This window comes from Amblyomma americanum, chromosome 10 (assembly GCF_052857255.1).
Source record: "Amblyomma americanum isolate KBUSLIRL-KWMA chromosome 10, ASM5285725v1, whole genome shotgun sequence".
Lineage (NCBI taxonomy): Eukaryota > Metazoa > Arthropoda > Arachnida > Ixodida > Ixodidae > Amblyomma > Amblyomma americanum.
The window spans coordinates 127,783,731-127,801,512 of record NC_135506.1 but is presented as its reverse complement, the minus strand read 5'-3'; the positions used below and the strand labels follow the sequence as shown (position 1 = coordinate 127,801,512).

At 45.9% G+C, this 17,782-nt stretch overlaps 1 protein-coding gene across 6 annotated transcripts in view; it reads right to left on the bottom strand.

The window, feature by feature from the left end:
* LOC144106973 (uncharacterized) overlaps positions 1–17,782 on the bottom strand; it is a 129,708-nt gene that overhangs the window by 57,003 nt on the left and 54,923 nt on the right. For all 6 annotated transcript variants that reach the window (XM_077639943.1, XM_077639946.1, XM_077639942.1 and 3 more), the window contains 2 exons: positions 11,491–11,627; positions 9,225–9,457 (listed from right to left, as the gene is read on the bottom strand). In XM_077639943.1, the coding sequence (XP_077496069.1) occupies positions 9,225–9,457; positions 11,491–11,627 (370 nt within the window). The remainder of the gene's footprint in view (positions 1–9,224; positions 9,458–11,490; positions 11,628–17,782) is intronic.

Sequence of the window (17,782 nt, the reverse complement as noted above, 5' to 3'; positions counted from 1 at the left end):
CCTTCTGCCTGCAACACTTGTAACCGCTTTTGAAATTTCGAACAAAACACCTGCATCCCATCTTAGTCTAGCAAATTCAGAAGGAGGCCGCACAGCGTGTAGCAGTGCTGTCAGTATTACGGCCCTCAAACAGACACCGACAAGAACTGTTGCTGTTTGATTTAAGGGCGCAGAAATACAACGTCACAGCGTGCGCGCTGAAGCAAACACCCGTGCCGTCTGCTTGTCATCTGCTCTGGGGCGCTGCATTTTTTTTTTTTTTCGCTGCAGCTTCCATGAGGCGCGCATGGCGCCGCCGCTGCATACAACCCCGTCGGCGCGCACAATTGTGACTTTATCTTGTCGCCTGCACTCGCTCGTGCCGACGGGAGTTCCACCTCCTATATAGTCATGCTCCGTGGCCTAGGGGTAGCATGTCTGACTTGCAACCCAAAAGATGCAGGTTCGAACCCCGAGTAAAATGTTGAAATTTTTCTTTGATCAACACTCATTTATTTTACTAAGTTGCATCATTTGAGACATGCAGCATCCTTTAGTTCGCACTACATGTCTATTTTTAATTACTTTTATTCCACAGACCCATGTGTGATGCGAGTTTCTCTGCACAATGCCGCTGAAGGGACGACACCGCTGCACAATGCAGCTTTTTCCACTGTCGCGTTAAAATATCACCTGCAGAAAGCCACAAATCAGTGTGAATATAGAAGTGAAATCGTGACGATACAAATCTGAATCTGAGCAAGTCGTGAAACGATTCATATCACTTAGAATGTATGCAAAAGAATAGGAAATGCATCCACGCAGATCTTTTTACCACTAACCAGATTAATTTTTGGCCATGCAGCCACAGTTCATGACTAGCAATCGTGGCGCAAGTGCTCGAGGGTCTGGTCGCGGCTCACACGTTCATATCGTCCATAGTGGCGTAGGAGTGTACAGAACATCCAAGACTGCTCACTGTGCACATTTCACTTCGAACAGGAAATTTTATGGGTTAGTATCAACCACGTTCAATGTCAAGCAGGAATTAATAATGTCAAGCAAGTGCAGTCATCAGAAATGAGGTACCAAAAAATGCACATAAAATACGATTTCTTTTCCCAGGTTTTAGCATGCAAAATTTATGCCTTGTATTACATCTAAATCCAAAAAATTCAGCCCAAATTTGCAGTTTTCGCCTGGTTCTTATTCAGTGCTATCAGATTGAGTTTATTGAGTACAAGTGTATACAAAAGGTAGTACAGAGGGAAACCCCAAAGTAAAACCATATGGGGACTTTCTGTTTAAAAACCATTCGGGCAAATGAAAATTTTAGCAAATAAAAATGGAAATAACATAATAATCACAAGATGTATGAACACAAGAGCATATCAATTAAATAACATTATGCAATGTTAGCAAGTCACTGAAGCACAGAAAGAAAATTTAAAATCTTGTTGTTTTGGTGTGGAAGTGAGGTTTGTAGTGTAGTAAAACTTCGTTAATTCGGACGTCAAGACAGTGGAAGAATCACCTGAATTATCCGAATGTTGAATTATCGAATGGAACACAAAACTTCCAAAACACGTTCACGTGTAAAAAATTTATTTCGAGAAAGCCTGGGTAGTGGACATCTCAAAAACTGCGTGACAGCAGTGATTTTTCACTGTTCCGTCAAATGCTTTAATTTCATGAATGAAATTGGAAGTGTCATAACCCGAACAGCTCAGAATGGTAACGGTATCAGCAGCTTCTTTCAGAATGCGATGCAGTAGCGCTAGAGCATTTTCGCATGTGGCATCGCTCGTGAGGAGGCTTCACCGCACAAACAGCAACAGCACGGCCCAAGCACAGAGTTTCGGCCAGGTGGAAGAATGAAAACACCACAAGAACAGAAGCAAGGGAAGCGTACATTGGTGCCTGAGAGGCAAGATGCCTTTGAAGAGGAAGAGAAAAAAACAGAAGAACGAAAAGGCAGGGAGGATAACCAGGCGATGCCCAGCAGGCTACTCTACATGTGGAGAAGAGAACAAAGGAAAAAAAGGGAAGAAAGAGCGGCAACGAAATGAGTTTTTCACTGTCCATCGACCACTATGACAAGGGGACCGAGTGCGCACACATAAAGCTTAAAGTTTATAGTCGGGAACTCAACCCTGAGTCCTTTAAGAACTTCAGGAGTGCCTTCACCGCTGTCCTTTGAGATGAAAGATTTGTCCAAGGCCCCAGAATCTTGGTTTCTGTAAGAGGATGAGAGTCCAAGCTGTGGAGTGTAGCAGCCAGGAAGGCACGCTCTCGCTCAAAATAAGGGCAGTCACAGAGCAGCTGCCCGATTGTTTCATTGCAACCGCACTGTTCACATGCTCGAGAGTCTGCCATTGCGATGAGATGGGAATAGGCATTTGTGAATGCCACTCCCAGCCACAGGTGGCAAAACAGCGTAGTATCACTGCGAGGTTGGCCTAATGGTATTTGAAGTTGATTTGATTTATGGGTGTTTAACGTCCCAAAGCGACTCAGGCTATGAGGGACGCTGTAGTGAAGGGCTCCGGCAATTTCGACCACCTGGGGTTCTTTAACGTGCACTGACATCGCACAGCACACAGGCCTCTAGAATTTCGCCTCCATCGAAATTCGACAGCCGTGGCCGGGATCGAACCCGTGTCTTTCAGGCCAGCAGCCGAGCGCCGTAACCACTCAGCCACTGCGGCGGTTACGGTATTTGAAGTAAAGGGTCGAAGTGGTGCGAGAGGGGTGTCCAGCCACCATGGATAGACCTCTACTGTACAGCCACATTTTGGGCGAGCAGCTGAGGGTGCCTTGTTAGTGGTATGCAGACAATGTTGGCTGTATCGTGAGCTGATCGAGCCGCATCATCAGCTAAGGCATTGCCAACAATGCCACTATGGCCTGGTACCCACTGGAAGATGATCTCGTGAACCTCTTCTATTGCCTGATTGGTGCAGATGTCGTACCTCCGCTACAAGTTGCTCATGGCTGCTATGGCTCAAGGCAGATTGAAGACATTGTAGGCCAGCTTTATAATCGCAGTAAACAGCCCATTTTTGAGGTGATTGTTGAGAGATGTACTTTACCGCCACAAGAAGGGCGACCAATTCTGCTCCAGTAGAGGTAGTCCTATGTGAAATTGGTTAATTTTGGTCTGTCTCGCAGGAACGACCACAGCACAAGGAGAACGAGTAGAGGTTACGGAGCCATCCGTATAGACACGAGTACGGTCGTGTAGCATGGACAGTGTCGATTGCTTAAGGGCTGGTGCTGATAAATTCGATTTCTTCACTATCCCCGGAATAGCAAAGCACACACATGGGAGCCGCAGGCACCACAGTGGAGAGAGAGGTCATGCTGCCGGGGTGAATTATTTTGGGATAGACCACTGTTGATACTGTTGCAAATCAGAATGTGGTCTCAGCAGAAGCATAGGCGCAAGGTGAATTTGTGGAATCCTTGAAATATGACGTATGTGCATTCGCAAGGAGTCCAGGAAAATATACGTCGAAATCAGGTGGTCTTTGGCGAGTGCAATGCTTCTCAGTGTTGATGCGCTCTGAGGGAGACCCAGGCATGTGCAAAGGGCCTGACCCTGCACTGTCTGGACGGCAGGCAAATTAGTCTTGCACGTGTATGAAGGTGTACTTTATCGCAAGAATCCCAGAAATAGTGCTCTGTACAGCTTCAGCATTGACTGGACTGACGAGCACCATGATTTTCCGCCTAGAAATCGGAGTAAGTGAGCTATAGATGTTACTTTTTGTTTCCGGCAGGGTGCAATGCGGGTTCCATGATAGACTGTGGTCTATCACGATCCCCAAGAAACGATGAGATTTGCAGTAAGAAATTATGTGACTGTCGATGTATAACTAAGCCCGTTATACTTAGTGGCATGGGCAAGAACACTTTCTTTTTCGTTCTTTTTATCGTCCCACAATAATTTTTGTCGATGTATACCGGATATGCAGTCATACATTTGCATGTAAATGCCACTAGCGCGCACTTTTCCGGTGAAAAGCTGAGACAGATGCCTTTGAAAAACAAAAAAAGGGACAAGCCAGTCATAGTTCTAAACGGCGGGCTTGGCTGGCTGGCTGGCTGATACGCGCGGCCGATAACCATCGCAGGGTGGCGACGAAGCCCCAAAAACGAAGCTATGCTGCCGAACTGTCTCGGTTTATTAATGGGGGAGGGCCTGCCACTATGGCACCTCAGAGGGGCAGGAGAAACAATGTGATATGCATGCAGTTCAGGCCCAAGGACAAATATTTGGACGATTGCTTGTCGCGCAGATCATACCTAGACATGGCACCACTTCAGAAGTCCATCCGCATTAACTGATGCCAGCCCCGGAACATCCGAATTAACTATCTTCTGACACCATAGAGTTACATGGGTGTATGGCAGAAATAGGAGGAAGTCCAAATTAACTGAATTATAATTGGGGTTGCATTAATGAGGTTTTACTGTAAATGTCATTTGAAGCATTGTTTAAAGGGGCTCTAATAAAGCTGCGGTAAACCTGGCATCTTAAAGCAGTTCGCTTCACGAATATTGTCCACCAAGAATTTTTTTTAATTCGCTTTGTAGAAGCTGAGTTATCTGTTGTCAAAATTTGAATTTCAGAGTCTTCGCACCTTTCCCTCTTCTCTAGTCACACTTTGCACGCTGAAGATTGGTGTTCTTCCGCCGGCCCCATCTCCAGGGGCTGAGCTTCCGAGCCACCGCGGCTACGCAGCTTACTGGCTGCAGCGCCTGACATCTGAAAGAATCTAACGAATAACCATCTCTCAACTTGTATACGCAGGTGCGAGTGATGAAGGAAGGTGCGCATATGAAAAAGTTGCTGGAAAGGACTTGCAAACTTTCACACGTGACTGTGGGTTTTCTGCTGCGTGTAGAAGTGTATTACTTGGCTCAGGTATTCATGACAACACAATGCAGTCATTGAGCACGTCCATGTGCTCTACTCAGAAGGTGTTTCAGAGCTCCTTTAAACAAATGTGCCGAATTAGATGATTTAGTCAATATGGGCAATGTATTCCAAAATGACACAGCAGTAAACAATGTTGCGTGTTTACTGTAATTTGTGTTTATTTTGGCAAAAGCAGATCAGTATGTGCTGAAAATCTTGTGACATTACTGTTCTGGAGTTGAGACGGATTGAAGGTACGATTCATATGGTTTTGTTGCGTGATCGATATATGAGCAAACCTAATCTTGCTTTTAGTAGAGATAATAACAGCAAGAAGTTAAGGTTTTGATAAATGGGAAGAGAAGGTGCTATGTATGGGCTGAAGGTGATGATCCTAACTGCTTAGTTCTGCAGGTGTCTAAGGCATTCTAGATGTGAAATGTACGTGTTACCCCATAATGATATGCAATAATTGATAAAAGCATAAGAAAATGACAGGCACAACCTGTGGGAAGTAGCTACTTGTGCAAATTCATGCACAAATGTCAAAACCAATTTTTTTCATTATTAATGCGACATGATTGTTGAACTACAAATGTGAATTCCTAGAAATGCTACAGAGGGCGAAGGATAAATTACATGTTCGGCAAAATAAACCAAAATAAATGTTAGGTATATTTACGGGCTGTCTGTGCTGGGAGTGAACCATCATGAACATAGTTTAGTTAGATTTGTTTCAATCCCATCATTTCTGTACCACAAAGCAATATTTTGCAGGTCAGCATTTATTTTCGCAGTTAGTAATTCAATATCATTACTAGTGGAATACAGTTGAATCCCGCTACAACGAAATCGACGGGGCGCGCGAGAAATTTTGTTGTCGTGAAATTTCGCTGCCGAGAAATTAACCAAAAATGCAAGGCAATAACTCCAGCAAAACAGTTTTATTGCCAGAAATCTGCGTGAGTTTGACCTGCTTGCGTTTCACTGCCAGGCTGGCGACTAGAGTTGGATTCATCTTTAACCTTCGTACGGCCGGCGGCCTCCGCACTGCGCCAACAAATCCCCTCGCTGCTTCTCTATGACGAATAAACGACTCCCAACCAAATTTTTTAATAACGAATACATGAAAATGTATTAAACATACATTCCGTGCATTATTTAGCTGCTCCAAGCCACTGGTTTAGCAGGGAATAATCTCTTACAACAACCAACTTTTGAAGAAAGGCGGGCCACTGACCGGTGAAGGCTCCCGAAAAACTCGTAGAAGCGAATGAGTGCTCACAAAGTAATTCGTTTTTGAGGAAATTTTAATACATTAACTCCTATGGGGATATCGCAGGGAATGAAAAATACTTCGTTGTGGCGAAAATTTCGTTGAAGCGGGATTCGTTGTGCCGGGATTCAACTGTATATGATTATATATTATCATCACATAAAACGCATTCAGTATGAAGTCGTGAAGTTGGTAGAAAAGTAACATATACGGGGAAGAGTAATGGGCCCAGAAGAAAATCTTGTGGTATACTGCTTAACAAACAATAATTGGGTAGGATTATGAATTTTCAAAGTTCTCGACTTTTGTCCTGTTGCGAACGAGGGTTAGTGGCGGTACACAAAATCCTAATGCTCCTAATTCTAAAAAGAGTATGTTATGTGCGATTCTGCAAAATATTTTTGTGCAGTCAGTAAATACTGCAGCTGCCCACAGCAAGGCATTGTTCAAAATTATTAGTAAGTTCTATTGGACCAAGTCTTAAGGGGTAACTGAGACAAAACCGAAATTGCTAATGTGGAAGAAGAAAATATATATGAAAATAGTTTGTTAAACTATCGGCAGCAAGTTTTTTCTATCAGTTTGTTGGAAAAGGGCAGTATAGTTATAGGATGATATTTAGGTACATTATTGGGACCACCCATTTTCTTCCAGCGAGACTTTTAGCGAGGACAGGCATTATGTAGGGGTGATGTGACATTTCATCCGAAAAAAGCAGTCACAGTGTGTCAGCCAGCCTTCCTTGTTGGTTGATAAAGGGGTCTCATTTCTATTCTAACTACATAGACATGCTAAATAGACATGTTAAATAATAGACAGAAATAGACAATAATAATATTAATAGACAATAATAATAATATTAGACAATAATAGAATAATACCAGAATAATAACGGTAATATAAATAATAACAGACTACACGTTAAACAACCGTGGTTCTATTTTGGATTTCTGCCTACCCAGAAAAACGTGAACTGCCGGGAAATTTGTTTTTGATAAACATAAGTTTCCTTTTCATTATGCCAATGTTAGCTTCCTTTTACGTGTTTGCTTGACATCAGCGAATGTTCAATGTCATTAAAAAAAAGCACCTGTGACGTCGTCTCCTATGCCTTCTGTCCGTGTTTTTTAAGTGCTGTCAACAAAATAATTAAAAAACGCTTCACAGTGGCTGAGTAAGTAGAGCCATACTGTGTAGAATGCTTGTGCGGCTTCTCTGTTCCTATTTATTGATGTCAGTTATTGTACCAGCTCTCTGATGTACTGCTCTAAGCCGCTCCCTTTGTTATGGGGCAGAGACATCGTCAGGCAACCATGCCTTCAGTCTCTGCCATCCGCAGGAAGATACGATTTTCCTGCGATTAAAAACTGACTGACTGGCTGACTGAAAAACAGTCTAGCTGGCAGCAGCATTTATTAGTAGCAAAGACTTTAGGCTAAAGGATATGATGACTCAAATGCCCGGTAGAAAGTTGCAGAATGGGTTTAGAAACAGGTAAATGATCTGGTTGCAGAAGTCAATGGTTAAGTAGATAGCCCACACTACATAGCCGCCACAGAGGCTGGGAGGCTTTGGCATTCTTTAACAGATCCAAAGTTTTCGGGATCAAATCATAGCCGTGGCAGCCACATTGACATGAAGGCAAAATGCGAAAGCACCCGTGTTCTGTGCAGCATTAGTGCACGTTAAAAAATCCCAGGTGGTTGAAATTATTGAGGAGTTCTCCAATACGGTGTCTCTCATAGCCAGTGCGCAGCTTTGGGACATTAAACCTCACAGACCATATCGGACCACAGAATGTAAAGCAAATGTGCTACAACACACATCGACACAGAATCCAGATACCGTATTTATGCAAATATAATGCAAGTTTTTCTCCTCAGTTCATCGCTTTCAGAACACATCTCCCATTATATTTGGAAGTAAGATTATAATTTTTTGTTCTTCTTTCTCGCAGCTGAAGGCAGCCACAGCGACCTACACCACAAGACTTGCAAGCTGCTTCCAACTTTCTGACGACCTCGGAGCTGTGAACAGCGCATGGGGAAGGGTGGATATCAACGTGTAAAGAGGGCAGTGTGAGCCGCTCAGAAAGAGAAGGCACTGCAAGAGTTGCATGCAGTACGGAAAGGAAAGAAAGGAACAAGACTGGAGAGCACAAAACACGAAGCAACGGTACCACAGCGGGTGACGGTGGCCATGGCTATGTGGGAGACCATGGTAGTGGTGGTGGTGGTAGTGGTTTATTTAAATACCATAAAAGGAAGGTAAAAGATTTTGCTAGCCCCGGCATCTGCCATCACGTGCGGCGGCACCTGAGCTGGGGCAGCGGAAAGAAGGATAGCAGGCAGGTGGGAGAAATGAAATAAAAGAGGTGAGGGGACAGAAGAAAGACATGGGGGGAGGTAAATAGTACACTACATAAAATAGATATACACTGCATAAAAACATTAAAAGTGAACACTATAAATGCAAAATAGATATACTATATACATTATTTACACAAACAGTCAAAAAGTCAGTTGTCTTCGCGGCGCGCGTGTGCTGTTGACGGGAAACTCGGCAGTCATTGGTCACACGCGCGCCGCACTTTGCACACAACAGCTGGTGTGGGGCGCCCAGCTGTTAGAGCGTCCGAGGTAGCACACACGAAGCGTTCAGTCACAGCACTGTACTACCTGGCGCAGAACAGGCGGGACGTCAAGCCCGCCTGTTCGAGAAATACACACAGGCTCACCAAGGTTCGCTCGCGGGTGCGCGCACTGCCTTGCGGCCACAGGAGCGTCTCGAGCGAGTCCGGGAAGATGCCCAGCGCTCTGTAGGCCGCGAGCATATCGCGACGAGCGTCAGCGAACGCGGTGCAGCGTAGGAGTAGGTGCTCCATTGTCTCCACTGCACCGCATCCATCACACACATCACTCGTCGCGATTCCGTGTCGCACCCGTCGTACCCCGGGCCACACGCAACCAACGCGCGCGCGGAGGATCATTGCGCGTTGCTGCCGCGAAAGGGCACGGCAGCCGTTGAGGCTGGGTATGCGCTCACCTCCGGCGATGCGCGGGTCCGGGTGCTGCTGTCGGAGATGTTCCTGGATCACCGCACGCACATCCTCCAGCGAGAGGGGGTGGTCGCTGGCTGGCAGCTGGTGTGCGGCGGTCGCGAGACTGTCGGCCTCTTCGTTGCCCGCAATGCCGCAGTGGCCTGGCACCCACTGGGCCCGCACAACGCATGCGTTACGCATCCAAGGCTTTGTTGCAGTGAATAGCATACGCACATTTCTGAAATGCAGCGTCAAAAATGATACTGATGTATCCGCTTATTCCGTATATTTGCCTGCCATCGCTGCCTGTTCTGTGCTCTTGTCTGAAGTTAGCTTCAACAGGCTGAAATCTCATTATAATCATTTTTTTATTTTTGTGCCCTCGCGTTATGTACACGAAAATACAGTAAGTTATCAACCTTATCTCTGGCGTGCTGTGAGCAACAGGGCTTTACATTTATGCTAGCCATGAGATAGGTCATAGATCTATATGCGTAAGGACAAAAGTGCTGGATGTATTTTGCTGATATGAAACTCCTATGGAGCAAATTGCAAGTGTATCATTCACCACTGACGTCTACATTCCAGCCTGCCTCAAGGGTAGCAAACAGCCCAATATCCTGAATAATGCATTTAATATTGCACTGCAGTGTACCTGCGCTACACCTGCACTGGAAGCACCAGCAGTGGAAGCACTGGAGCCAACTATGAATATGCAGCCCAACTTGTCACCAAAGTTCTCTTGCATTTATATAAAGCTTTCCTCACCAATCTCTGTGTCATCTTCTAGAAATACCTGGGACAACGACAACAACAAAAAAAAGGCATTCTGAAAGATGAGTTTTCAAAGCAAGGCTTTGTCATTGCAATCCAGCGGACTGGCCAACCACAAATGGCCACAAGAGGGGATGAGAAGAATTCAGTGCTGACAAGTGATGTTCTATATTCAGCAAAATCCTGAAACTGCCATCAAACCAAGGCATGCTCCAAGCAAAAACACATAAAAAGTGGCAAACAAAAGACCAATAAGACACTGAAACTAAGCCACATTACTAAGAAGAATTAGAGAATTTACAATGAAATGCCATACTGATACACTTGTTGATGTAAAGCCTACAGTTACTAATAAAAACCCCACAAATCTCTCATGCCCTTGCTTTTTTTGTAGTACTAAGCTTTTTTTTTTCTCCAAACCCGAAACGCACCATCAGATACTGTAGCAGATTTCAGCATTCTCTAAAATTACTTCCCCAGTGTTGTGCTGACGTTTCTTAAGCCTATCAGTTACATATCTTGACAAATTTGGGTGAGGTAAATTATACCACCCCGAATTGAGGAAGGAAATTTCTACATGCAAATGCTTCCATGTCTTAGAAGAAGGCCGCATGCCAAGCAAACCAGGCGACGCATAGACAAGAGGCTAAAAAGGAAAACCCTAATTAATCAGACTGGCTCCAGGGGCACCTTGGAATGTACTACTGCAGTGGCATGCACAGTCCCAGGCAGGAAAGAGAACTAGCCCTTTATTCAAACACGTTCAGTGCACAGTGCTCGTGAGAACAGAAAAGAATTCCAGTTCTTCAGGCTTTTTCGCAAAAGTGGGAAAAATGATGGCCCATAGATATTTCACTGCAGACATGGCTACCTCGTTTCTTTTCATTTTGGTAACACCTGGCGAAATAAGTCTCAAGGAAGGTCATTAAAAGCCACCCACCCCATAAGTGAATAGATATAATGATTCAAATACACTTTACGACTTTCAGTAATTAAAATTCAAAGAGGACTGAAGATTAAATCATGTGGTTTGAATTAAGCGGGGCCTTCTTAATACGCACAATATTGGTGGGAGCAATTCATTACATACCCCCTCTATGCACAAAGGCAATAAACATTGCTTAAAAAAACTAATCAAGTTAGATGACCCACACATCTGAATTAATCAATTCCAAATAGATTCAACTGTACTCAGCAAATCATACTAAATGAAAACGAGAGCACAAGAAACTGGCTGGGCTAGTCACAAGTAACAGTGTACTGTCAGTAGCCTCATCAACAAGAAGCACCCGAGATGTATACAAACAAGATATATTCACAAAATGCCCTGATAAGTCATTGCATTGTTTGAGTTGCAAACTTCTGTTCTGGCGATGTTTTTGACCACATGCGTGAGAGATGTGTAAATATAAACATCAATGTTGGCACTTGACAGATCTCTCCAGGCTATTGTCAGCTGTTACTTGCCTGAGAAAGAGAAAGTTGTTTAAAACTTGCCTTGAGATCACTGCTTGAGACACCAGGGCATATGCAGTGTGGCCTTTTTGTGTGGCCTTTCTCTTCGTATCTTCAAAACTTCCAACTGCCACAAGCTTTTTGATCATGTGATCTTGGCTCCAAATTGTAACTAGCATCTGCAAAACAAAAGAAGAATGCGGTGTTATCCCTGCAGAACCGTAAATGTCTTCAATGCAGTGTGGTTATTGCACCTGATGAATATTTCATCAAAAAAATGTGCAGACGATGCTATTACAGAAGCTGCCTATGGACAACGCACCTTTCTCGTAATATGATGCATCACAGTCAGCACATATCTTCAAAGCTAAAGCAGATATAATAGAACTCTGATTATGCGTCCCCCATTCATACGACGACCCGCATTTCACGAAGAATTGGCACGGATCCGAAGAATCTTTCATAGGGCCAATGCATTAAAAGCCTACATCATACAATGAAAAATTACGCACGCACCCCCTTTGTACAATGGCTAGTGGGGTCCGTAAGCTTTGGAGACTCCAAGGTCAATCAATTTAGGAGTAGATGTTCTCAGAGGTAGACCCTGCGCTGTCTTACACGCCTTCTGTAGCACAGCCTCTCTTGGGATGTAAGGATTTGGTAAGGTAGGCTGCGCGTGGCTCTACTGACGACAAGAGCTTGTATCAGTTTGACTGTGTCCTCTTCCTTGAAACCGTGTCTTCTGTTGGATACTCGGTTGATCATCCAAGTCACTTGGGCTGTAGAGTAGGAGAGGAGACTGAGCGTGTGATTGGGTTATAACCACATGCCCAGGATCCCTAGTGTGGCTACTTCAAAGATCTCCTGTCTGTCAAGATGAATGTTGAGTTGGGTGTTCTTGTCGTACCTACATGAGTGAATGCATTTAACTTCGGACTTTTCTGGTGAGCAGGAGATGTCGCATTCTCTGGCGAACTGGCTAATGCAGGTCACGACTTTTCGGAGTTGGTCGTTTTTTCCCCCCCGAGGGATCCGTCATTTGACCACACCACGATATCGTCAGTGTAGATGGCATGGCTGATGCCTTCGATGCAGTCGAGTCTTTCAGGCAACCCTGACGTCGCTATGTTGAATAGGAGAGGGGAGATCATTGAGCCTTGCGGGGTGCCTTTATTGGGTATTGCCAGCTTGTCCAACCTCCGTTCTCCTACTCCGATGGTTGCTGATCAGTCCTTTAGAAAGGCTCCAACGTAACCATGGGTCTTCTTGAAACTGCCTAGCTGAAGCCCCGTTAGGACTGCGCCATGGTTGACGTTGTGAAAGGCTCCTTTGAGGTCTATGGCTAGGACTATGTTCCCGCAAAACTTTGGTATGTTAAGATTTACTCTATAAGTAGTAGGAGGATGCCTTGCGTTAACACATGGTTTTGGGCAGAAGGTCACTGTTCTCCAGGTAGTTGTGGAGTCGGGTTGTCACAACCCTTTCATAGAGCTTCCCTAGACACGATGTCAGGGAGATGGGTTTGAAGTTGCCTAGGCCTATATAATTTAATAACAAGAGATCTTACGGCTAAACTTGCTACCATTCGACATCTACAATATGCCATCTATGTGAATGACATCATGCTCTGGTGTGCACAAGGTAACCCAGGATGCCAAGAAGCTGCCATTCAACAAGGCCTGCCCATTATCCAAGCCCATGCTGCAGGCATGGGTATCAATTGCTCACCTAAAAAAATCCACCTCCACCACAAAAGGAGGGCCACTAACTCCCAGCTCTCTCATTACTCTGAAAATTAATAACCTGCCTATTCCATACCACGCACGCGTTCACATCCTTGGCTTTATCTAGCAACACGACGGTAAAAGCATGGTGTCAACATTAACAATCCTCCGACATGCAAACAACCTCCACCCCATTCTCATACACATTAACCACACCAACACCAGATTCTACGAACACGAGCTCCACAAGACTATCGAAGCAACACGAGTTGTGTGTGCTTAACCAAACTTTAACCCAAACAAAAGCTCCTAACAAAATTGAAACAGTTCCACCAATGCTTGATGAGGTTCACTGGTCACTGACCAAGGTCAACAAAATATTGACGTTTCGGGAGCGCTACGGCTCCCTTGTTCACAATCTGATTGTGAACAAGGGAGCTGTAGCGCTCCCGAAACGTCAATATTTTGTTGACCTTGGTCAGTGACCAGTGAACCTCATCAAGCCATGATTCCTGACCAGACGGTATGCCGTCGAACCCTCGACTACATCATTCCACTAATGCTAACTACATTTGGAACAAGGCATCCTGGTATATGTTGCTAACTATCCCATCAATCAGACCACTTTGCATAACACACTAGAGGTGAAGACTGCTGCACATCATGAAGCTCAGCACCACCATTTGGCTACCCATCGTCAAGGCTGTCGCATCTCCTATGAATCCCCAATTCATGGCCACCGTGGGACTGCTTGCCTCGCGACACCATTCTGCCTATAGCCCGCAACATGGACCCAGAGAGGGCTTCTGCACGCCGAGACGAAGAGCTTGTCAGCTCAAGACCCTACCTTATGACACTCACTAGAAAGACGCAATTTTCACAGACTGGCCCCCAGCATCAGGAAGTCTGTCATTCCCCCAGCGTTCATGACCCTACCTCAGCTGAAACACAAGCCGCCATCGAAGCAATCCTTCACCGCCCTCATAGAGTACTCATGTATGAAGAAAAAGGAACGCCGACCAAAAGGTTGTTGTTTAAAACGAAGACGTTTCGGCTTCCATACGGAAGCCTTGATCACTGGGCGGAAAGCCCAAAGCACAAAGCTTAAGTACGTCGCAGTAATCGCCCCAAGCATCTTGCGTGCGTAGGCGGGAGATTGCCTGCGTTGTGGTTAAGGGTTTTGTCTGTAGTTTGGATTATCAGGGATTCCAGATATCGACGTGACAGCCAATTCTTTTCTCTTGCGATGACTGATGCTTCTTCCCAAGCTATATTGTGCGTCGCGGCTTCCACGTGTTCCGCAAGTGCATTAGATGCAATCTTTTTGTTCCTGACGTCGTTCTTGTGGTCCCTCATCGCCTTTCGAAATTCCCGCTCTCGCCGATATAGCAGTAGTCGCAGTCTGCGCAGAGAATCTTATAGATGACACCAGGAAACTTCTCTTTCTTTATCTTGTCTTTGGCGGCCACCAGCTCATGCCTCAGCTTGCACGCAGGAACGTGAGCGTCCAGTCAACACTCGAGGTCGGAAAGCTATGTGAGGAGGAGGAGCCATGGGGGAGGGGAGGTTGGCGTTAACCTCGTCGGAAGGAAACGCCATGGAGGGGCTTTAACTACAACCACAAGGATGATTTACTGGAATTCATTATAGCGCAGAAAGACACCACAGGAAGGAACGAACTTAATAGGACAGAGTGCTAGTGAAGTTCATTCCTTCTTCTGGTGTCTTTCTGCACTAAAAAAAAATTAATCATGCACCAACTAGCCTGCAAAGACAAAGTCACAAGGATGAGCCCGCTATGCACCGCAAACACTGATGAGACAGACAAAAAACTACAACACACCAACCTCCTCCTTCCTTTCCCTTGTCCACATCTAACATGCCGTGAATCTACTTAGCGTATTTAAGTCGACCTATATTTCAAAATTTGAAAATCCTAAGTGGGGGGGTGTCAACTTATAATCGAAACCAAAGCATCGCCCCATAAATAAAGGCGAGACAAATGAGATATCAGGCATGCTACACTGTGGTTGCATTTATTGCTGCGCGGCTCCGTCGCATCGCTCTTGGTGCTGGCCTTTAGCAGCTGCTATGTCAACAGGCAAAACCACCAACCCCACCCCTGCGCGCGGCGGCCAATGGTGGCTGTTGATAAGCAGCAAATCAGCACCACACTTGGCCGCAGATAGCGACTACTGATAAGCGGCTGCGGCCTGATAACGCATCCGCACTGTACTCTTAAAAGGCATCGTCTAAGTTTATTTGTTTACTTTCAACTACGCACTCGGCGCTCAAGGGAGCGTCGATAGTTGATGGAAGGGCCGCTGCTCCAATCGCGGCGGCATCGCCACTCAGAACCACAGTGGCACCGGGAGGTGTCGGTAGCCGACGGAAGAGCCGACGCCGCTCACGCATAGTCTCTCTTTGGCTGTGACATTTTGAAACGAAAGCTTCACTATGCCAGGTTTTCAAGAAGGTAGTGTAGTTCCGTTTTATGACCTTGAAAAGCTTTAGAGGTCAAACTGTGGAGCAAAGTCCTGTAGGCCATGGAGCCAAGTCACTAGGCCATGGTGCGCCACTCCCAAATCTCTCGAAGGTCAAGGCCAAAGGTTGAAGAGCTGAGAAAACTTGTGATGCTGTATGATGGTGACGTCATATAAAAGGAATTGGAGTAAACAAGCACATCAATCATGGAGATAGACACTCTGCTTGACAACGGGGGCGGAGCCACTGTCTGTGACGTCAGTGGAGAGCTGTGTATATATACCAACGGCGAGCCAGTGGGGGTAGAAACCGGTTTTGCGATGGAGGAGGAAGAACATCCTGCCGTGATAGTGCGCCGGGAAGCGAAGCTTCAACGTTTCAATGAGGCTAGGAAGAAATGCCGTGCCGAAGAGACAGAAGAAGAATGTACGACACGCGTCGAGAAACGACAGAAGAGTGCTACTGCGAAGAAACCGCAAAAAGTACTTCAGGCGGTACGTCTAACCAGCGACGCAGAGTCGGAGGTTGCTTTCGCTTCTCACCAGTTTTAGCCAAAGCTAAACCACAGCTAATTTAGTTTTTAACGTAGTGCTTCGTCATTTGTGCTCTGGGTCCGGTAAGCAACCAGCACTTGTTCACGGCTACATTCAAGATTGCTGTCGTTCCTTAAGATGAAGAAACGAACAACTGAGTGCCGGGCCGCAAGTTCGACGTTCGCAACGGGTGATATGGCTGTGGCAGCTGCAGCTAGGCAAAATTTTCAGCTGTTCCGCGCGATGTCGTGATGTAGCTGTATGCGAAGTGCGGAATTTTGCTGCGTGACGATGTTAGAACGACGAGCTGTGGGACTGCAGCAGCGATTACGATGGCAGCGCTAGTGAGTAGTGAGAACGAAAGCGCAAGTGCGGACGAGTAGTCCAGTGACCAATACATTTTCATTTTGGAATGTGCCCACGGCGCACTATAGAGGCTGGCGATAAGCGGAGGCCGCAGCATAGTGCTATCGCGTTCTGTTATTAAAGGCCGAGTGTAAACGAACTCCAAGTTTGTTTTTTTTTTCACAAAGGTGATGTGGGGGGGCCTACTTACATTCTAGTCGGCTTACAATCGTGTAAATTCGGTACACCAGTCAAGCACGAACAAATTCTCTAAATTCTCTACCATGTACAACTGCACAGACTCACCCACACCTTGGCCACCCAAACTGTCAGGTGTGTGGCACCTACCCTTTGCTGGGCGCTTTATTGTTGCTGCCCAGTGTGGCTCGCCTGTTGTCAGCTAGCTCTGCTGCTGAAGGCGTCGCGGAAATTGAGCATATCTATATCTTATTATGAGACTAAGTTCACGTAAAGCGGTGAGAGTAGCATGTTTATTACAGCACTGGCCAGTTTCAAAGAGCCTTCAGCTGTGGCACCAAACTGGCTAGGCTTAGCAACGACTAGGGCAGGGCAGCCTGGGAGCGGCACAGTTCGTCACTTGGCGTGCCTGTGAGTGACGTTGTCACCGAAGGTTCGGCTTGCTCGCCGATTCGTTCAGCAGTTGGCGACTCGCAGTGGCAAGGCTGGAAAATCGGGCAGCGAGCGACTGGCTGTCACTTTTCGACCAAAACGGTCTCACAACTTCTGCGAATCGCAAGTGCAAATGGGCCATACTACAGTGAACTAGAATACTTGGTAGAAAAATGTCTTCATATGTGAACGTCACCAATGTGAACAAAAACGTGAAGTGACCCCTGAGAAGCGTGCAAGCCAGCGCAAAACCGCACAATGGAATAACGAGCCCACAAATACACACGGCACAGTGACAGCGACGGCAAATTCTATTGTGAAGTCTACTGTGGCACCACTTCATGGAGGCACCTCATTGGCTCGTCACGTACGAGATGATCACTGTTGTGTTCCATTAGGGTGCTGTAATCACCAAGAACTGCACAGCAGCCAGCCAAAGACGTGGGCAGTGTGCACTTCACAAGTCCATGGCATCTGCTCACGACTTCATTAAGTTGCAAAACCCTGAAAATACGCTGTGCAGTCCGTCATCAACACACCAAGATGCATGCCTAGCCGCTCCCTTTTGAAGTAAACAAAAGTTGAGGAAAGCCTCTTGTGGAAGAAACTTTTTATCAC